Genomic DNA, 23678 nt, shown 5'->3' with positions numbered 1-23678 from the left:
ACTCACTCTATATCTCATACCAGTTAACACAACAGACCTCTTTAAACCCAATTGCATATATTATACAAATGGTGAATGGTTAAGAGTGAGATGGCACAAGATTTTCGTCAACTGTGTTTGATGCAATAGAATTCCTCTGCAAGCTTCATCCCAACTGAAGGTTAGATAAAATTTCCTTAATAAAAGAGTGGCTGTATTTTTGTTTGCATGGATTCACAAACACATGCATACAATTTATGTGGAATACTTAAGTCTAGCTTTGACAACCCATGGGTAGAGTGAACTAGAAAGGCCCTTTGATTCCATGAAACAGGATAATTCATTTTAAAAATGCTACAAATGAATGACACTGCATCGTGTGTATTTTCAGTATTTTCTGTCTATTGTACATCACATTTCATTAGGAAGTCATTTTTACTACACTGTATTTATAGAGTCCTGATAGAGCCTTCATGGTTGTCCTGTCTGGTAGTGCCATGTCCTTATAGCAGGATGTAAAGGGGTTTAGTACACACACAATCTCTTATGACAATTTACCATGTGGCTGGTAAAATGGTGTAGTCTTGCTCTTCATCCTTACATTTGATAGCAACCATTCCCTCCTATAATTCATGACATCTTTATCATGTTGGTAACGCTGATCTTGGTCAAAGGCCAAAGTGGATCTTTGAGTCCGTGAAATTGAAACTAAAAGCAAAATCACTTTTTATTGGGTCAATTCAAGCTAATACCTTTATGTAAGCCTATCAAATCTATAATTCATTCACTATACTATTTACTATACAAAGCCAATTGATATAATATTTTATCTTTTGTGTGTGTGTAGTGAGTAAAATTGATTATATGACAAAAGATAATTCATCCTCTCAAAATATATTGAGAAGGAAATGAGAGAGAAAAGGGCAACAAGTCAACCTACCAAATGTGCTGGTCATGTGACACCTCACAATGCCAGTGGGAGAGTGGTAGGATGGTGCAGGTTCTTCCAGCGGCCTTGAGAACGTACACAGATGGGGGACAAGAAGGGGTAACCAGTCTCCATCAATGGCTGCCACACCTGGGAGAGTAAACAGAATACTAAACTGGTTAAAAAGATAATCATAAACTGTCAATTGTTTTAACTCATAAAGACATTGAATGCCTCTGATGTTGTTCTTGTTTTTTTCTTTTTTTCACCCTTGAATCATTAAGTCCAACACTTGTGGCCTTAGCAAAGAATGATTTCCGTCAGTGCTTTGCTCATACACCAACAAAAGGAGAAAAACGCCTCCCAGTTGTCAAAGATATAGGTGTAAGGTAAAGACACAAAAAATTGGTGATTTTTTTTTTTTTTTTTTTTTTTTTTTTTGGGGGGGGGGGGTTGTTTTGTTTTGTCTTTTGTGAAAGAAGTGCATACAACAGGGCTGGCACTTTGTTCTGCTCAAAATCGCATGGTCAGTCATTTCTTTGGTTCCTTTGTGACAAAATCACTAGCATGCATGTCAGCTTAATGCAACAAATACAAGAAGACTGTAGCACAAGGACTCACAATGTTATCTCCACCCCCCCCCCCCTCCTTCCATATCTACAAAGATTTATCATTCTCTCTTCCAGTACAGGTGCTAAGTCAGCATATCATTTGCACTGACTCTCAAAACAGTCAAGCAGATATTTTATTCAACTTTATATGTGAATTTTTAGCACTTCACAAAGAAGTGTCCCAACTTGATACTGAAAGGTGATTTGTGTCCCTGGTACTTCACTGACCTCTCATGTAAGGCTTGGTGGTTTCAATGATCTCCTGGTAGACAACATACTCAGGCATCTGCTTGAAGAGAGCTGAATTGGGATGGATGAAGACAGCACCCTCTAGGCCCACGCTTTGGTAGCCACCACGCTGGAACCCTTCCTGATCTGGCAACATGCGTCTGGAAGACCAGATTGAATCTCACATAAAGCAATCTGTACTGAGAGCATTTACACTTAATTATACTAATTAAAGACTAAAGTAAAGGAGAAATTAGTATATTAGTAAATTGGGCAATATAATAATACATTACTTTGAAAATGCCTTCTGTGATCTTGGAGACTGGAAAATGATTGCATATCAACATCTTTACATAATGAAGAACTGATAGAGATCAGAAGGCACCAAAGATAATAGGATAATGTAAGTACAAACAATGCATTTATTCCATTAATTCAGGCGCAATTACAATGATCAAACTCAAGCAATCTGAGTCAACAAAATACGGCAACATATTGCACAGAAGGCATATTGAGTTTGCAGATGACAAGATGAAAAATCTGCAATCAATCTGCAACATTATGTGTTTACTTCTTTATTCTTCTGGCTTTTGAGCCCTTCTTCCTCACATTCTTGCCTTCTGAATGCCATTAAGGTTACAGGTAGAAGGCGTTTAAAAAAAAGAAAGAAGAAATAGAGTGCACTCACTTGGCCACTTGATGGGCGAGGCCTGCAACAACTATTTGACGAAGCATTTTGACCTGTGAAGAGAGAAATCACCCATACTTATGTACCATACATCAATCATATATCAGTTTCTCGTAGCCCCTAATCATGCAGCATTATTGACTCAAGCCAGAGTCTGATTTGAATCACAAAGAGCCATAAAAACAACTACTGGTACTGATGTGCACATACCTGAATGTCTACTTTTTGGCCCCCTTCAGATCTCGGTCATGGATCGCGCAATCCTCGCGAAAATTTGCACTAAGGTAGAGGCTAATGTAATCTACAAGACTGTATATTTAGATTTTTCAAATTTTAATTTATGTATTTTAAATTAATCAATTTATGCTAATTTACACATAATTTTTTTGCCTATAGATAAAAAAATAAAGCTCCAAGACTTCTAATTTTTGGTGAACATATTCTTTTCAATATCCTCAACAATAATATTGAAGCAAAATTTCGCCTTCATAATTATTTCTTATGTATTTTATTGTTCATTAAATTTCTTAGTTTTCTTACTTTTTGTTTTTGTTGATTTTTCATCAAAATTTATTGCAGAAACTTTTTAAAGCATAATCAGGCTAAAATAAATCATTATCAGCCACTGACAGTAAAAATATTTATATTTATATGAATTAATTGCAAAAACACAATTTACATTGGATTTGTACACAAAATCATGTTTTTGAGCAATTTCTGGGTCGACAAATTTTTTTCAAAGGGGCGTGGCTTCAAAACGGTATGCCCGGGAGCAACAAAGTTGGTCTCAAAAGTTGCGCGATACTTGAAAGATAAAAGTCATAAAATGTCGCGGCGAGAGCATCACGTGTTGCAGAATAATCACACGAAACATCGAGGGGGGCCAAAATGCCCCCCCCCCCCTGAAGGGAATAGGGTTAAGAGTATATTCGTAATGGAAGAGACAATCCCTACACATTCACACATAAATCATTGAATAGCATGCAGTACATTGTATGTATATTTAAAAAAAAAAAAAAAAAAAACTGACAACAGTGAAAGAGAGAGATGACTTTGTACACAGACTGACTGTATTAAGTCTGACTATTTATCTGACTGTCTCTCTTACATTCACAACTGGTAAATACCTGAGTTGGGGATGGCGGGCTCATCTTAGGGTCCATGAAGACTCCACAGTCTGGATTAACAACATTCACTGACAAAATCAAAAGAAAGGAAAGCGAACAGACCAAAAAAAAAATGAATAACAAAACATCAACGAAAGAGTCACACTCATTGTTCCTTGCCCACTCAGGAGAGCCAAGAACATGATAGTCTTTTGTGTAACAATTCCATCCTCTACCTGACACATTAACACTAAGGAGAGGCATGAACTCAGGCTAATATTTCAAATACAGATTCACTTCCAACAGTGCAAGATTGAATGTCGTATAGATTCTTGTGGTTTCAGGGCATCTCCCTGTTGAGGGATGGAAAATACCTGCATGACACATCTGGGTCACAGAAGCGCTACGCCTTTTATCTCTTCAATACCCTTTATTGTTTCTCTTCTCTCCTCAAGCAGAAAGGTGTTTCTTATCTTCTAAAATCTGAGAAATGAATGTTCGATTTCATCAGTCAAAACTTGGTCTTTGAACACCATTACTTTTATACTGATCATCCTAAATCATACGGTCATGGTCACTTCCTTTAATAAAACATCCTTTTTTCCCTCTCTCTCTCTGTGGTAGAGGTAATAAAGTCTTTACAAGTGAATGCCCTGTCTGCAAACATGAAGAGGCAGATAAATCATCTGCAAATAGGCTGTGGTCACCATCTCATAATACTGAGTGAAAACTAAGCAAATTATCAACAAAAGGGATGTGGTAGACTCCTTAACTACACACAAGGTTACATTTTTTTTTCCCAATATGTCTCTTTGTGTTTATTTTTGTTTTTGTTTTGAGGTCTCCATGAATGAGATATAATCCCACTGGCTTGCTCTTGACAAACCAAGAGATCACTTACGGAATGTCATAATGTATATGCATTACCTGCATTGGTGAGAAGTCTCCGCAGCTTTCTGATCTCTACCATAGCTTTGTGCCTTAGTCCATGTGCAGCACAGAAGGCTGGGGTACAGCCTGCATACTCAGATGATCCTACTGCCCCAAGCAATACCATCAGGTCACCTAGGAGGGCGTTGTCACCCTACAAGTTTAAGGTTAAAGACAGATCATATTATTCCATCATAATTGCCAACTTGGATATTTTGACAACATGAAATTTAAAAAGATAGTCACAAAGTAAAGCTGACTTTTGATTACATTCTTCAAACAATGTGCATTTGTGACATTTTAGTGCATGGCATTTCATCACATTATGGAAGTATGAGAGAGTGTGTCATCTTTGCCATACATGCAAAACAGTTTTGTTCTTGAAAGACAAAGAATGTGATGTGATCAATTTATTTATACAAACCTTTCCTGCCCAGATACGCTTGTTATGAGTGACTTTCGCATGCATTTTCTTGTGTGCCTCTTTCTGAAAGAAAAAGAAAAAGTTATGAGAAACCATACATTAACTCTTCAACCAATATAAGAGTGATTATTACAGCAATATCTTTTTTCATAAACACACGCCTGTGCTAAAACTACCTATAACTCATTAACTCATGGAAAATACTTCACAATTTAAAGTATACATCAATAAAATGAAATATGTATTCATTTAAAATCTTACAAACACAAACCCCTTGGTATACACAGACTTTAATTTCACAAAACTGAGAATGACTCTTGTAAGGAGTAACAGTAATACCAACCAATTGAGAAACACACAGATTTGAAATCACAAATACATACACATATCAGAGATATATCGTCGTGCGCATGGCAGATTGTCGTTAGCGCGCTTCCGTGCGCATGGCAGATTGTTGTTAGAGCACTTCCGTGCGCATGGCAGAATGTTGTTAACCCTACGCGCACTCCCACACCCTAACGACAATCTGCCATGCGCACTCCCACGCTGTAACGACAATCTGCCAGGCGCAGGGAAGCGCGCTAACGACAATCTGCCATGCGCACGACGATATACTATGCTTTTCATAATATCCACATACATAAACTATAAAATCCTTGCATCTGAGAAACCACTCAAACACACACAACACTTGGAACACAAGGATCCATCTGATAATTAAAGGAGCAGTACAAAGTACTTACCTCTTTCTCACTTTCTCCTTGTAGAGAACTTTCTTCAAAGATCTCCTGCAAAGAGGACACAGAAATTAATCTCAAACCCCTTCCAATAATAATCTTTATTAAAAACTGATACACATGCATCATCAAAATTTCTGTTCACACTGAGAAGAGTATGATAAAGTTGCCTTCTAAATGTCCAAGTCAACAAGAGACTGTCATTTTGTCTAATTTTGATTCAATCATTTCTTTATTCAAGAAAATGTTTATACATAACCAGGTCAATTATCTCTTTAGATAATTGCAGGTACACATTGAACATACAACACAAATAACATCCATGAAATTAATGTGCCAGTATCAACAATAATATTTAAAACTAACAATCATTATAACATTTATATCAATTCTTTCATATATATATACATTGTATATATATATATATATATATATATATATATATATATATATATATATATATATATATATATATTGGACATTTATAGAAACTTCACACTCCGGGCGGACCAATAATCAGTCGATGTTCTGCTTTTTTGTTTTCTGATTTCGTTTTGTACATAATCAAAAACTCCATTTACTTTCCCATTGGAAAAAAAAAAATATCTGTGGTCCTAAAAACTGTAATAAACCTTCTTTCATTGTATCTAATTCAATATTACATATACAAATATAAAATATTACACATATAATATACTAATCAACAGACTTCAACATTTTGCATACTATAGAGATAAACCCATGAACTGAGAGTGAGAGTTGAATTCTGATAAAATGTGTATCTGTATATACTTTTTGTTTACTTTGATAATGACGTTTATTCGTCTGCACAAAGGGTATTAATGATATTTTGTCCGTTGAGGTCATAACCATGTTTACATTGAAAAAAAAAAAAGAAATTATATATTCCAGGAGAGGGTTATAACAGTAAAAACATATAACTGGGGATGGATGGTCGCCTTAAAAAAAAAAAATAATAAATAAAAAAAAAAAATTCAAAAAAAGACTATTAAACTGCATAGCCAGGATTGGAGCCGGATTTTGGATTAGGACTAAAGACAAAACAATGACTAGGACTAGGATTAAGGTTCAAAACTTTGGGGTACGGTTGGGCATGTAAGACATCTGATGAGGGTCAAAGCCATTGTTTACCATTGGGAGCGGTGATGATTATCTTTTTTTCTTTATTATCTTTTTTTTTGTGATAAATTATCACGTTTGATGCATTATATGTTTAGTTCAGCTGTATCACAAAACATCCTACCATATAAAAATTTGGCAATAAAGCACCAAATATAAGATATCACTAATTTTCTCAATAAACCATAACTGTAGATGGTTTAGTTTACAAATGATTTTAATAAAACTATTGTTCACATTCTGTATATTCAACAATACTTAACATTGATTGTACTGATTAACATTTTTACGTTTGTTGTTTTGTTTTCCAAACTCATATCTTATAACTATTTTGAGGCACTACACCTGGTTTTTTTCTGCATTTGCAAATGATAAATAGTGGTTTTAAGTTGCAGGTTGGAGAAGTTAACAAGTTTATGCATGATGCATTCAGCTAGGTTGGTGCAGATTAATGAAACAGTGTACTAGCCTCTAATCATGCTTTGATCACAAACCTTGCAACCAACTCAAGGTACATGGTGGAATAAATCATGTATTAGAATTAACGTTTCTGTTTCTTTGTGTAAAGTTCATGGTAACATACCAAGTGACTTTAAATAGTCATGGTAAAGTGGCTGCTTGTACATACTCTGACAGTGAGTGCAGCCACCAGGGCAATAACATATGGCAGACATCCCTCCTGTTGGCCCAGTGATATCATCTTAGCATAGCAGGGAGCCACTGGGAAGCAGGCCATAGCCTTCCCTACCTCTGTGATCCTGGTACTGAAGGATTCTACAATCATAGAATCAAGCATTGAGGCATTATCATTCACGGTGTTTTATCATTATACGGAGTATCTGTATGTCATGTAAGTGAACTTATCAAAAACAAACTCGCAAACAATGATCTCTACAAACATTTCTTAAATTCAGAGAAAATATGTATTTTCATATATCACAATCACATTTCTCCTAACTTTAAAATTGTAAATACTGATGAAATTTGCTATAATGATTTATATGTCACAGTAACTATTAGGGAAATCAAGACAGTGTATTGTGACTGCACCTTACAGAAACTACTAGCTTGCTCCTCAGTGATAGAAAAGGAAATAGATAAAATTGCAAATACATATGACTTATCAGAATAATGTCTTTAAGAGATTAATAACAACTTCAATGTTAAGTTATACGATGTCAACAAATAAAGTACTTCAATGATGTGCTACCAAGCTGTTTGTCTTAGTGAAAAACGAGGTAGTGAGAGTCACGGTCCAGGCTCACCTTTCTTGATGTCTTTGAAGCTCTTTGGTTTGGGAGGTTGTTCCAGGGCTCCAAGTGCTATGAGTAATCTCTCCCCAGTCTGGTGAAGACAATAAGACATAGAAAGTCATATCACATGGGAGAGACAGTTTGGTGCTGTGCTACAATTCATGTAAGATTTTCACACACTAGATGGTTAGATGCAAACAAGTAGACATCCCTAAGTAATCAGGCAGTAAATTGATATACTTTTCAACATACAAGTGGTTAAATGAGACAAGCTACAGATTACAGATATTGTAAAATTTCTGGATCAACAAGTGCATCCAGACTGAGCAAGTTGGCACTGAGCTTCAGACACACAAACAGCACTGAAATGAAGCTTCAAGGACTGAACATTAAAAAAAAAAATGGTGATAAAGGTACCTTCAAGCTGTCCTCATCGGGGCAAGTAGGGAAAGGGAAATTGACAACTTTGTCAATCCCCATGTCCTGTAGAGAGGAAAAGAGGGAAAATTGTGAAACTTTTTCTGAAGATACATGTACATATACATCAGTGTGGATTTATATAAACATATGCTCATAGAAAGATAGCTAGATTGATGGACAGAATCCAATAGATAGACTAAGATCTACATGAATATAAAGATTACGTGGTTGATTTTGTAACCATGGAAACAAAGTTTCTTTGCCTTCGTATTTCTCTGCTCTGAACTATGTAACAAACCCAATTCCTTTGGAGAGGATGCATAAACGATTTGAGAAGATTGACAGGAGTTATAACTGGATTTGTCCCCATCCATAGAAAAATAAAACGTAACGTAAACGATTTTCTTAAGAGATATACTTGCAGATATGATATTACAAGCAGGTCACAAAGGGCTTTCCACTATAATAGGTACATTTAAAAAAATCAAAGAACAGACATTCTACATACCTTCATCTGCAAGATGAGGTCATCCACTGGTCGTCGTGTGATCTCCGGAGGGTCAAAGGTCTCGAAGTCATTCCCAAACACAGCAGACGAATATAACCTGGTAGGCAGGGGTAAACACTTGGATGGATGTGGGAATTTCAGTCTTTCTTACCTACACAGACTGCTTTGTCAGCAACATAGTGCCTGAACTGAGTCACCAATTTTTGTAATGTTTCTGTAAAAAGTGATTGCTTTGTTCAACCAAGGTATAACAGAAACTTCAAGTAATGTATTGAACTCTCAAACACAGATTTCCTATAAAGAAAGATGCAACAATTATGAAATCAGATTTATCCCTCATCCAATTTCAGTATAGGACATGACATACATATCGAAACTGATAAATCAAGTTCATTTTGTGAATGGTAGACTATATGTTATAACTTTTAACATTTCACACATTGCACATCAAATGCACACTGGATGTCAATTACCATAAATACAAAAAGTTACCCAAATATATACTGTAACAAACGCAAACAGAACAAGGAAAAGTAGAAATTACGCGGTGCGTAATATATGTCCCCGCCGGAAGTAGCATTTAGTAGCAAAATGTACAATATAGGTAAAAAGATCAAGGTCAAAGGTCAAAGAAGTCAAAGGTCAAAATTCTATGTAGAAGTTTTGAAGCCCTCACCTAGTGCCATCACATAAAGCAAACGGAATCGAAATCGGGTTAGAAATGGCGAAGGAGTAGCATTTTGTAGCCAATGTACAATATAGGTAAAAAATCAAGGTCAAAGGTCAAAGAAGTCAAAGGACAAAATTCTGTGTAGAAGTTTTGAAGCCCTCACCTAGTGCCATCACATAAAGCAAACGGAATCGAAATCGGGTTAGAAATGGCGAAGGAGTAGCATTTAATAGCAAAATGTACAATACAGGTCAAAAATCAAGGTCAGAGGTCAAAGAAGTCAAAGGTCAAAATTCTGTGTAGAAGTTTTGAAGCCCTCACCAAGTGCCATCACTTAAAGCAAACGGAATTGAAATCGGGTTACAAATGGCGAAGGAGTAGCATTTTGTAGCAAAATGTACAATTTAGGTCAAAAATCAAGGTCAAAGGTCAAAGAAGTCAAAGGTCAAAATTCTGTGTAGAAGTTTTGAAGCCCTCACCTAGTGCCATCATATAAAGCAAACGGAATCGAAATCGGGTTAGAAATGGCGAAGGAGTAGCATTTTGTAGCCAATGTACAATATAGGCAAAAAATCAAGGTCAAAGGTCAAAGAAGTCAAAGGTCAAAATTCTGTGTAGAAGTTTTGAAGCCCTCACCTAGTGCCATCATATAAAGCAAACGGAATCAAAATCGGGTTAGAAATGGCGAAGGAGTAGCATTTTGAAGCAAAATGTACAATATAGGTCAAAGGTCAAGGTCAAAGGTCACAACTGAAATTCTTTATAGAAGTTTCAAAGCTCCCATGTAGTGCTATCATATAAAGCAAACAGAATCAAAATCGGGTTAGAAATGGCGAAGGAGTAGCATTTTGAACATTTTGATCACACACGGACGCACGGACGGACGCACGGACGCACGGACGGACACACGGACGCACGGACGCACGGACGGACACACGGACACACGGACACACACACGTACGGAGCCCGTTTCATAGTCCCCTGCTCGAACTCGTTCGGCGGGGACAAAAACTGACCAGAAATGAATATTATCATAGTGGAAAATTGAGCAAAGGAAATGGAATTCCATCGGGATGGAATCCCATTTTCTTTGCTCAATTTCCACTACAAATATATACTGTTCGTCAAAGAGCAATCTAAACTACCAGTGACATACAATCTCTGAAAACATTGTACATGTCTGGAAAATGATATCATCATGTAGAGAGGAAATATCATCTGATCTACTTTAGGTTTAGAAAGCCTGCCTCAGCAACGAGGAATTCATTGAATCAGCAGATACTGACAAAGAGAACTATGCTGAGAATGAGTCATCATTGGCAAGGCTCCAACTCTGCAGATACTGACTTCAGCCTCCTTCCTTACAAATACATCAGACTCATTACTATGACTCCGCCTTGTCATCTTTCTCACCTGTAGGCGTGGCCTGGTTCTGTGCGGCCAGCCCTCCCTGCCCTCTGATTGGCCGATGCTTTGGATGTCCAGGTAACTTTGAATGAGGACACTCCAGTGACCTTGTCATAGTACCGCCTCTTGACCTGATTAATACAACACACATCAACAAATTACTAAGTTTACCATCTTAATTTGCATACCATCAGATTATTTGTGTTCATAACATGTCTGAAGATACATGGACTTTCAAATATATCTGCAAAAATTAATGTGTGATTACATATAGCACAGTCTTGTGTACTACGGGGGGGGGGGGGGGGGGTGTATCTTTATTATAACCCTTGCTACTGGAAATTAGTTTTAGAAAAAAATACATTACCATAATTACAAATAATTCCCACCATACTACATACAGGATTTCCAGGCATGAAAAGGTTGAACAGTTTGTGGTAACAAAAGACTAAAATATGATTTCCACGTCACAATCAACAAAAATATCAAAATAAAAACTTGGGGTTCATCAAGAGAGACATACACAGTTCCGACATGAATTCAGACCTTATTGACTCCAAATAATGGGCACAACCCACCCTTCCTGTGTCCACAACATATTTTATGCCAGGTATGGTGAGTGAAGTTTCAGCTACATTGGTTGCTACAACAACCAGTCTGCTGCCCTCTGGAGGTGGCTGGAAGACCTGGGCTTGCCGGTGAGGAGCCAGCAAAGAGTACATAGGCAGGACGTGTAGAGGGACTTGGTCTTCTGCTGCCTCCATGCTCAGGATTTTCTCCTTCATATGGCAAGATTTGAAGAAATACATGGTTTCGTAGAAAAGAAAATTAGCTAAATCTCACGATGGAGAAAACATGTGCTTCAATATAAACATGGGAACAGTAGATCAGATTACAGACTGTCAAATTTTAGGCAGAATCTCTTCACATAGAGTCATCCATAGCAGTCCAACATAACAAGTAATAATAACAGCAAAATGTATCAGCCATTTTATCACATAAGCCTCTCACACAACAGTGCTATTCGAACCATTAAAGCCATATCACTTAATTTACTGAAATTTAAGTTGTACAATACTAGGAAAACATAAGATGACATTGCTACCTCATTCTCATCTTCTTCTGGAAGAACTCCTGCTTCATCGTCAGACTGGTCATCACCATCAAAGTCATCATCGTCATCGACGTCACTCTCCTCATCGTGGGGCTGTGCTGAATAACTAGGGGAATGAGAAATAATCGTCTACACATAGTGAGACCAATCACACTTTGTGGATCACTTAGACACGTCTCTGAAAAGGTACAGTACTCATCAAATACATGTAGCTCCTCCTCCTCTATAATGTTGCTAAGGAAACCCGTCTCGTGGCCATTTAAATATCTATACTGCTTTATGCTTACATATTACAGAATCAAGTTTTGAATACCTCTTGTAGGACATTGGAGGTAGAACACACTGATGTCTTACCTGTCTAGGCTGATCTTGGGCAGCTTCCATTTTTTGAAGGCTTTCTTCTCCTCCTCCTCCTTTGTCAAATCTTCCTGACTTTCCTCTTTCTCTCCCTCGTTCTTTTTCCCACATTCAGTCTCTCCTGTCTCAGACTGAACTTGCTTGGGTCCCTGCCTAGTGCCTGAGCAGTAAAGATTATGTTCAAGCAAGAATCATAAATGTGACATTGTATAATGATCTAAAATGAACAAACAAACATTATGAACAATAGATTTGGTAACAAGGCTTATTTTCAGACTAATTCGTAAAACTGGTTATGATAGATAACAGATGAAATACAACATTGTGCACATATTCATAACTGTGAGGATTAACAAAATGAATTCATAAAGACTTGCTGAAAGGCATGTGAATGTGCAATAACCACCAAAAGTTAGATTAAATGTGGCGTGAAAAATCATTCTAGTTTCACTTCAACCAAATGATAAACAAGTACTTCAACAGTTAGCGTTCTCATCAGAGGTGAACAACAAGCTATCAGCAAGTTTGTCACAAGCAAATAGAATGCAATACAGTGAATTCTCTGACTACTGAAAGAAGTAAAAATATAATATACTCACAACATGCTCATTAATTTTCTGATTAATTTTCCTTTTTTCCCACCTCATATCTTTTTTTTTTTTTCTTAAGGAAAGTAATTGTATGGAGGTCCTATGTATGAGAGAGACATATCCCACCCAAATAATAGCCCCTACTTCATTTATTGATTGCAAAGAGCAGGGTTTATAACCCAGTTAAGTGGTCCATCCGAAATACACATTGTACACACAATACATACATTTGGTTCCCATGGAATATCAAAAGCAATTACACTAGCGCAGCTGATGAACATGGGATCATGCAGCCGTTATCTTGTCTTGGCGAAAAATTCAGATTTGATTCATTCGAATTTCAGATAATTTCAATGAGCAACTGAACAGAAGCTTTTTCAAACTACGTGGCAAAAGTGACAAAATAATCTTGAAGAAATCTGAGATTGTCACGTCACTGATTTTCCCTACAGAGCAGCCAACTTACCTACTGCCTTGAGCTTCCTGCAAAGTGTGCTGACCTCATTCTGACCTGTCACAAACACAAGGATGCCCCCTGGTGGCAGAGTCCGGTGAATCTTCAAGACCTGGAAACAGAATTCATGTTGTGCTTTTCTTTTGGATTGCTTTCATGCGGTTACTGAGGAAGCATCTTATAAATGCTTAAGAGTGAGCAATCACAGGACCAAGTTATAAATCCCGTCCAAAGTAAATGGGTTCTCTTCTCTCTTCCCTCCTTTCCTGAGCATTTATTTATTTCATCACCAGCTTTAATGTCAAATGTTATTCAAATGTTGTCTTCTAGTCTATTCACATCTAGCACTTTTGTCATGTGAAAACTGTGAAAAAGTGCATTCTAATGGTTAGAAGTTACAGATTTGTGTCTAATAAAAAATGAAATGACTATCTAGATCTACAGTTGCTCAAACATGGGAGTACTTTGTCCCCCTTCCAATTTTGCTCCCAGTGTGCACATTATACACAACTTACTGAAATTCTACATGAAATAAAGCCACCAGACAGTAACTGAAAATCATACAGTGGATTTATATATCTGTGATTCTGCTCATACACTCTTGGTCTGTGGATGTCAATTCAGAAAACACTTTTGGCAATATTCTTCACCATTCTGATATGACATCGCTGTAAGTCAAATCATATATGTTTAATTGTAGTTTTGGTTAATTTTCATGTAATTTTAATGTAATATTGGATACGGACTGGGTTTGAAAGGTTGTACTGTTAGCTGTTCATGTGTACACAGCATGTGTGTTGAATTATACAGGCTCTCATGCTCAGAGAGTATCAGTAATGATAGATACGGCGCATTATAAATGTACTTTATTTAATTTTTTTTATTATCATTATTAAGTAACTACCTAAAGAAAGAGTAATGCTTCGGTAAACTTCTTGTCTTACCATCCTTGCAAAATAATGCATAATTAAAATCTGGTTGAAGCTTTGATTATTGGATTCAATGAGTAGATTACTCAGCAGGGGCAATAATAAGTCCCATTCATAGCTCAATTTACCTTGCGGTAGGCTTCCTTTAGGTAATCTTCCAGAGGGGTGCGTTTGTTGAAATGAACAGTCACAGGATACTGCCTTGACTCAACCTTCAGGGGAGATTGTCCATCATGAGAATGAAAAGTGATTCATTGTAATGCTTCACTGTCATGTTTCATTGGCACAATTGCATTGATGTTACCTGTTAATATACAGCTTTCTTTAGCTTACCTGTGCAATATACAGAACTATCATCTATATAGGACATTTTAGCAGCGCATTAAAAACGCGTATTGTTGTCCGCTCAATATTTACCGTTCAATATCACAGCATATTGAACGAAACGCATAGGCCAACATATTAATTCCCCGTTGGCTACTGTTGTTACTGGCCGTTCAAGATCACACCGTATTCTGTCTCGTCTGTAGACTAGTGCGCATCATTTTGTTACCATTCAAAAGCACGCAAGCATTTTGCTAGTTGCTTATAGGGGCTTATAGGGGCTTGTTTTAGGGGCTTCTCCTTTTCAGCGCTGGGATGCGACTGCCGAGCGCACTTCAAAGACGAGTAGCCTGGTATTTTTGTGCAGTTTATGCTTGCTCTACTTGATTGTAGATGATAATAATTATATTGGATGGCATTAATTCATGGAATACCAGTGAATATTGCACTCGTTAGGGTCAATACTCCCTGGTATCCCATTCATAGCCATCCAATATAATATAAATACTTCATATGCTGTTGCACAGTCAACATAACAAAGAAATAATGTCTGATTGCAAATCATGCCTTGATATCGATTTAATTACACAATTGTATTACATCACATAATTCATCAGACATCTCTATCACCATGTGGATCATTTGAGAATAGGTGAAAAATCCACGGGAAAGCTTGATTCACCATAAACACAGAAATGTACATTGCTATGGAATATACAGGAATTCTGCATATTTTATTAAATTGATCAATAGTTAAAGAGGCAATGATGTTACTGTTAACCTACCTTGATCACTGGTGGGGTGACCTTGAAAAGTCTGGTGTTTGCTGTGAAGTCTTCAACTCTCAGGGTAGCAGACATGATCACAAGTTTCAAAGGGCTCCCTTTCTGTGGTATAGATAAATATACATTACTCTCTTAGCTTTTAGTTGCCTTTATCAAACAACTATAATATGAACCATATTCTGAAGGTCACTATGTGTATGACTACAAAAAACCCAGTACAAACATTTCTTATATAATACCCTATAAGGCATTAGTTGAAAACTCTCTTTCCCCTCAAATGCAAATTTTATTATAAAAACATTAGAGGTAGAGCTCAGTTCCACCGGCACTTGAATTGACCACAGGTACTTGTTCACAGATGTACATGCCAGCAACTTCAAGGAAAACTCACTGTTATCCACTAATATAGAAGAGTACCTTGGAAGAATAGTTACCTTCACTAACTGGTAGACACATGCATCTTCAAAGAATGCTTGGATACATGCATGTATCCTGCACCTGTTACTGTCTTATGTTCGGTGTCAAAAGTGCATTTTATAGCATTTATGCCATTAAGATGAAATGAAAAAAAAACACTGCAAATCTTGTTCAAACAATTGGGTTTAAATACATTATAGTGATTAAGGGTTGATTCTTTACCTGAAGGTTAATTCTAATGCTGCCCTCACCTTGTGTCTGAGTGGTACGATCCTGGAGAGCAGACCAATCAGGATGTCTGTATACACACTCCTCTCATGAGCTTCATCAATGATGATCACAGAGTACTTTGACAGCAAGAAGTCCTTCACAAAATTTAATGAAACAGAAAGCATTACAACAACAGACAAGAAGAATAGACATGAAGAATGTATCCTCTGTGTAATCTGGTCTCATCAATGCAAAAATGCAGGAGCCTACTGAGTTTAAAGATTAGACCTGCCAGGCCTACTAGTCAGTAGTTGGTGTTAACATCTGACATAATCTTGACTTCAGCTGCTTGAGGAATGTGGAAATCTTACCCTGAATAAGTACTGGGTATATCTCACCAGAACTTTCGACATCGGACACAAAGAAATGCATTCAAAAAATTATGCATATACCAGGTATGCAAACAAAACACACTTTTTACAAATATAAGCATCTATCCAAGTATCTTGTAGTTGCTTTCACAACAAACCACTATTGAGTGTATAAGATGTTTTGACACCTTTGTCATACAGTGAAATCAATGTGATTTACTGTCATGCATTCTGTTGCAAATACACTCTCTACCTAAATTTCTATGTGCACTTACAGTGGACACATCCTAAAAATACCACAAACTGATAGATAATTATGTAAAACATGATTGGCTTCTAGTGCATAGCACCTAACAATAACAATTCTCACTCACTGTACACTTTTCATATGAGAAGTTCTCCACCACTACACTGTACTGTTATTTCTAGGAGCAGCAACAAACCAATCCTGCAGGCACACATCATACAACTTGAAACAATGCTCTGGTTTGGTTTGCTTTGGTTCTAGATTTCATAGGGTGAAAGTCACAAAGAACATCTCATCTTTCACCAAGTGGGAAATCTTGCTCTCTTTCATTTTCTGGCCTTTTCTTTTTCTTTTTAATAGGACTCCACAAATTTTAACAGGCATGGACCAGCAGACCCCAGCAGACCTGATTAAAATGATGATGACAATGGAGTTGCAAAGGAGTAACATGAAGAACCAATGACAGTCACGTACATAGTTGGTAAGGTCATTGTGTGCCATCTAAAACTGCTTGATGGCAAATGCCTTGTGACAAACAGTTGAGTTGACCAATTGCATAGCATGAATTATTGCAAGTGTTTGATATTATCCCTTAACACAACTCGAAATATTGTACTACAAGATATACCTTCTGAACCTCCTTCATTAGTACTCCATCCGTCATGAACTTGATCTTGGTCTTTTCTGTCACATTTCCTTCATAGCGGATCTGGTAGGATACCTCGCTGCACAAGACATAAAGAAAGGGGAATGATAAGAGCCAAGCTGATATGTTTATGAGGACATTCTCTTAATGGAGCAAGTGTGTGATCCATGTTGCAAGCACACAGATAACTGAAACTGCTATAAATGAAACTGCAATTCATCATATCATTGGGGAACTCAATTGGTTGAAAAACACCAAAATTGACATGCACACAAATTTTAAATAAAAAAGCACAAGAAAGAAAAACAAAACAAGAAACCCAAAAGAATCTGATAAGCTTGACTGAAGACTTTGATAGAAAATTATTAAAGAGCTTTTGAACAAACCTATTTGAGAGGTTCATCTCCTTGGCAACCCGCTGAGACATACTGACTGCTGCCACTCGCCTGGGTTCTGTCACACCAATCAAACCTTTCCTAGTAGAGCAAGAATAAAGCATGTATTGAAGAAAATAAAGTATAAAAGTCATCTCCACTTTTCACATTTACCAAACTTAAAATTCCATCTGTACATAAATGTGTGGCCACAGAGGAAAAATATATTTCAATATGCCAAATCAATTGTAGAATTTATGGGCATATTTTTGTTATCTTAAATTGCTGCATCTTTCTTGGTTGTCCATGTACTATAGACAATTAAAACAAGACTTTACCTATTTTTCTACTCAAATAGGACTAACTGTAACCAGATATAAAGTTTGCTTTGGCAACACTAAAATGATTTGTCAAGAAAGCAATATAGCAAAGTTCAATTCCATTTGGCAAATTAATAAACTAATCTTTTTCCTTTATGCAATCTTCACTAACTACCAAATATGACTTCAAAAAAACACATTATCACAACACTGCACTGTAGGCAGGTAGGAATTAGAAGTCCGGGCTCCTTTCATTTTTCCCCCCATACCCACTCCATCCCCCCCCCCCCCCTCCCCCATTACTTTATAATAGTCAGATGCAGCAAATAACTTCATCTTTCAGGCAATCCTATCCTGCACGTGATAACAATGTCTGCTTACAGTGCATAGCCAGCCTCATAGAGGAACTGGGGGACCTGGGTAGTCTTGCCACTCCCTGTCTCTCCACAGATGATGACAACTGGGTTGTCATGGATACCTTCCATCACTGCCTGCTCTTCAGCCAGAATGGGTAGAGCCAACCTTGCCTCCTGGGGAATTGGAATGTTTGGACACATAAATATAGAGCTTTTATTTCAAAATATGCAGCACAGTGGCCCCTGCTTTATACAGTTGTGAGGGGTCAGGAAACAAGGTTATCTCCAGTTTAATCAGGGCTCCAGCTTAAGGAGTGGCTGTTACTACACAGTGCAAATCACCCTACAGAGTGAAAAATGTATGTGGGTATTACACTTGATAAACCATGCCTTATTATTGTAGCAACTGATACCCATAGGAACAGGTAAACACATGCTACGACATCCACAGATATAATGGTAATCATAGATAATACTGCAGTCTCAGAATTTGGGCAACTCTATCACCGAGACAAACCCTTATTCATTTGTTCTACAAAATAATCCTTTTTGATTGTGTTACATTCAATTTGTTTCACATAGGCTTTTCTCGGGTGAACACAGTATTGGAGACTTTGTCCACCAAGATTTCTGATGTTGATATCTTTTTTGTCTGTATATATGCAGAAATCTTACCAACACACAAATATTCAGTGTTTATTTTTATTATAACGTCAAATTACAAAGGTCTTTGATCCGCACAATTTCACCCTACCAAAAGCTGAATGTAAAATATTCTAGAACCTACTGTATGTCCCCTTGAGTTTTACAAAAAGTCATCCCAATTTTCAAACACATAATGCTTGGAAATTGAACATTAATTTCTTCACCATGAGTACCTGGTAATTGTTCAATCATTGTTAATGTATCAGTAGAAGGAAGAGTAAAGCCTCTGCTCCTTCAAACAAATGCATCACACAGCTTACCTGAATTTCTGGTGTCCGTTGCACACTAACAAATGTGGCTGGTTCCTTTTTCACAGCTTCTTTCTGTAGCAAAGTGGCCTCTGTCAAAGAATCATTTAGGTCAGTCTTGTCTGTCTGTTTCTCAGTAGGATTTTGTCCCACGCCTGAAGTCCTTTCATCGTTCACTTTGTCACAAACATTTGTTGCCACTTTTTGCTTCACACTGCCTCCTTCAGACCCTTTTCCCACGGCTGTCTGTTGCTCCTCCTCAGCAGTGCTACCATCTTCATCCTCTGATGATGATGACGATGATAATGAATCCTCCGCTTTTGTGTCATCTTCGACATCTTCCTCCTCATTAGTCCTGGCTGTTTTCCTTTTTTTGTTACTACCCCCAATGCTGTTGATTTTAATTGCTCCTGATTCCCCATCTGATTTCCTGTGAAATAATTAAAAAAAAAAAAAATCCAACACTGGTGAAAGACAAACTGTTCGCCTGGCTAGTGAATAACGAAAAGTTTGATACATACAGTGTAGATAATCACACTTAAATGTTATCAGTCTTATATCCTTGAATATTTGGATAATAGTCACACAATGGTTACAGTCATTTCATTGTCAAATCCTCTCCAGTATGGCACAATATCATTAGAGAGTGAAACAAATTCAAATGATTAACAGATGTTTGTAGGTTAGCTTACTAATTTACATGAATTCTGACATACAGCCTTGTTACATCATATTTACACATAAGCTAGAAGACAACATAAATCTATTCCAACACATTTGATCAATATTTGCTGCTGGAGTTTAGATTTCTTATCACTGTCTTTTGTCAGTGTGAAGATAACAAGTACATCACAATTAGGAGTAGGGAAAATATGAAATGTTTCTATCAGGTAACTACTGCAAGCAGGGAAAAGTCTGTTCCAAACTTAATACAGAGTAACAAACTTGAGATTTACATGACAAATTAAATTGAAGTTCCCCTCCCTGCACTGATTATAGAAATAGGCTTGAAAATAATCATCACTAGTTATCTAGCTCTGATCCACAGCTAGCAGTGTCACACCTTTTTGAAGTCTTTTGCCCAATATGAGCAAATGACGTAAATTGGGCCAATTCCTCTGAAGAAGCCTGGTGTTCACTGAGAGATGCCAACAGCTCTGCCCTCTGTCGACAGAAAAAAAAAGTTAAACCAGTATTATGCAAATCATTTTCACTTTATTAAGTTTACAGTATACAGAATTATAATTCAATATAATTCTTGTGTTAATCTTATTACAACTGATTATCAAATTGTCCTTCAGTGACATAAATTAGCACCGATTATTCAGTGTTTTAGCAATAGCCATGATTTAAAAAAAAATAATGATAATGGGCATACATATACTTGGGTTGGACACAAATCAACAATATAATCTCCTGATTGCTATACACAGGCATTGTTAGTATTGCCTATGTATACTAGCTTTTGCCCAACACCAACTCATGCTGATTCTTATCCCTTGAAGCAGCAGGTACAACATATTTTTAATCAAAATGAATTCTTGCATTAACCCTTCCTAGCAAACTGATTTGGTTCAATTTTATGAAAAAAAGATTGGTCATAATCTAACTTTAGACCATGATGTACAACTTCTACAAGTATAACCTGTGATTTTGGTGCATCAAGTAAAATAAGCCCACAAGTTACACAGCCCATGAGTTCAACACTACACACAAAAGGCTCACGAGACCGACACTATGCAAACAAAGCCCATGAGACCGACACTACACTTAAAAGGCTCACAAGACCGACACTACACTTAAAAGGCTCACAAGACCGACACTACACTTAAAAGGCTCACGAGACCGACACTAGGCAAAGAAGGCCCACGAGACCGACAGAATGAACAGTGCCACCTATAGACCAATTAATTGTATAGGGTGTCCAAATAATGGCATAAGAAAGATATGATTGAAAAGGAGAGTTGCTAGGGGATTACCTCGTCAATTGCCCTTTCTCACCCCGTGAACTGCTCAAGATTTTTAATTGCATTTGCGCATTTGAGTGTTTGTGAAAAAATAAGCAGAATTCAGTTAAAGTGTGCACATGGGATGTTTCAACATTAATTTCGAAAATGCCAATACAGCCTCGTTTCCCTTTCTGCAAAACATATACCGGTATTCACCTGCTTAGAAAAAATAATATAAAATAAAATGATGTGGACATTCAGATCAACCAACTAGAATAATACCCAGGTGTGGAATGAAGTTTACAAGAAAATATTTTACAAAACGGTCAATGTTGCAGTGCACACTTGCTTACATGATATGGAAGGGGAGTAGTCATCTGCAAAGGTGCTGATTTAGTACAAATTCACAGAAATGATATAATCGTCTATTAAGGTAGCTCTAAGAATTCGGAAGAAGTAGATGCATCCATGAAAACAGCTATTCTACTTCATGAAAAATGTATCGTTTTGAGGAAAAAAATTTTACAAATAGAAGCCACAAATCGAGGTGAATCGCTGCGATATAAAACGTTTTCATCCTTTGAAATGTCATGCATTATAGTTACAGAAAAAATACAAATTGAAATTTAAGCAGGCGGGTATAAGCAGGAGGATAGGATATCTAATAAGGAATACTCAACTAGTGAAGCGAGAAAAAAAAAGGTGAAAAAAAAACCTTACATCCTGTCCGCCATCTATCTAGAAATTGGTAAAGCCTATTAAAAATAGCACGATGGCATATAAAATCAAACCATACATCGTTCTTGTCCTTTATTATTTTTCATGCACTTTTTTTTTTTTTGGGGGGGGGGGGGAGGGTCCCCATGAAGAGGACAATTTTATTCAAAAAAAAAAGAAACATAAACTGGTAACAACGTCGCTCCCCGCAGCGTTACACAACTGCCAACTAAAAGCCACACGTGTAGAAATACATAGTTACTTGATGTCGTATGTAGATGGTACTGTCCAATTAGTTACAAATACAATCTCTTGCTCGATAGCGTGACGAAATTGCACCCGCCAGTGTGTAATTTTCCCCTTCATGGAACACCCTGTACAGGTAATTGACATGTAGATGGCGCTGTTCATCCTGTCAGTCTCGTGAGCCTTCTTTGCCTAGTGTCGGTCTCGTGTGCTTTCTTTGCCTAGTGTCGGTCTCGTGAGCCTTCTTTGTCAGTGTCGGTCTCATGAGCCTTCTTTGCCTATAGTGTCAGTCTCGTGAGCCTCTTCTGCGTACTGTCGGTCTCGTGAGCCTTTATTGAATACTATAAGGATAGTGTCGCGGTCTCGTGGGCTTTCTTTGCTTAGTGTCGGTCTCGTGAGCCTTTTGTGCGTAGGTTGCCTAGTGTCGAACTCATGCCCATGGGCTGTATGACTGGTATGACTCATGCGATGGACCTGTTTTTTATGTCGGTCTCATGGACCGTATGACTCGTGGGTGTCGGTCTCGTGGGATAACCCCACTGCACTGTAAATTTACCCCAATTTACTCCCCGATATACAATACAGATTCTGTTTCTGTTTCTGTTCCATCGCCATCGGTATACTCACAATTACACATGTACTGTAACTGTACTCCACCAACGTTGTGACTAGCATGGTCGTGTATGTGCAGATATACGAATACCATGATTCATGAACCGGGCCTGCATGATATACCGGTAAACTTACTATATATTATGTCTATAATACTAGATCTACTTCAAATCAAGGACTAACGTTAGATCTACAATGTAGGTGACGAGGTCTAATTAAAACAGCATGCCATGGCAAGATTGCATTATTTTGTTGATAAATTACCTTTCCTTTCTTTTCCTTTTGTTCTAAAATTCTTTGTAGTCTCTTTCGTTGCTTTTTGCTCAAGCGTTTGGGTTGGTTCTGATGAAGAGCGAGTTTCTTGGCTTCTTGGTTCGGAACTTTCTTTGTGGGAAGCACGAGGGCATTACTTCCCAGCTCAGTGTCTTGACTCGTCCCCGGCAATTCCGGGGAGGCGAATGGTTGACATCCCGCTGGCTCGATTGGTACACACGGGGTTCTCTGAGATCTTCGAACGTCTGTGTCGTCCACGACCCGACGAGCCTTCGCGTTGAAAGACCGTGATTTCTTGCGCCCCATTATATTCTAGTTTGCTTGGCGGGGTCTACAGAAACATGAACATAACGAAAATCAAAATTACTACAAATTTATCCCGTTTCTTTCATCCGGTTAACCAGA

General features: G+C 37.5%; 1 protein-coding gene across 1 annotated transcript in view; it reads right to left on the bottom strand.

Moving 5' to 3' along the window:
* Nucleotides 1–23678, bottom strand: part of LOC140228010 (probable ATP-dependent RNA helicase DHX37) — a 27496-nt gene extending 3818 nt beyond the window's left edge. The window contains exons 1-25 of the mRNA XM_072308406.1: nt 23265–23678; nt 20540–20640; nt 19489–19906; nt 18549–18697; nt 17860–17949; nt 17456–17552; nt 16251–16364; nt 15583–15684; nt 14602–14685; nt 13557–13656; nt 12498–12660; nt 12135–12249; nt 11608–11808; nt 11036–11160; nt 8953–9049; nt 8442–8507; nt 8037–8115; nt 7400–7545; nt 5638–5682; nt 4895–4957; nt 4468–4624; nt 3562–3629; nt 2435–2487; nt 1747–1907; nt 920–1057 (exon numbers count right to left, since the gene is read on the bottom strand). Coding sequence (XP_072164507.1) covers nt 920–1057; nt 1747–1907; nt 2435–2487; nt 3562–3629; nt 4468–4624; nt 4895–4957; nt 5638–5682; nt 7400–7545; nt 8037–8115; nt 8442–8507; nt 8953–9049; nt 11036–11160; nt 11608–11808; nt 12135–12249; nt 12498–12660; nt 13557–13656; nt 14602–14685; nt 15583–15684; nt 16251–16364; nt 17456–17552; nt 17860–17949; nt 18549–18697; nt 19489–19906; nt 20540–20640; nt 23265–23579 — 3247 coding nt within the window. The 5' untranslated portion in view covers nt 23580–23678. The remainder of the gene's footprint in view (nt 1–919; nt 1058–1746; nt 1908–2434; nt 2488–3561; nt 3630–4467; nt 4625–4894; nt 4958–5637; nt 5683–7399; nt 7546–8036; nt 8116–8441; nt 8508–8952; nt 9050–11035; nt 11161–11607; nt 11809–12134; nt 12250–12497; nt 12661–13556; nt 13657–14601; nt 14686–15582; nt 15685–16250; nt 16365–17455; nt 17553–17859; nt 17950–18548; nt 18698–19488; nt 19907–20539; nt 20641–23264) is intronic.

Source organism: Diadema setosum, chromosome 4 (genome assembly GCF_964275005.1).
Source record: "Diadema setosum chromosome 4, eeDiaSeto1, whole genome shotgun sequence".
NCBI classification, from domain to species: domain Eukaryota; kingdom Metazoa; phylum Echinodermata; class Echinoidea; order Diadematoida; family Diadematidae; genus Diadema; species Diadema setosum.
The sequence above is the reverse complement of the archived record's forward strand: the minus strand, read 5'-3'. Positions and strand labels throughout refer to the sequence as shown.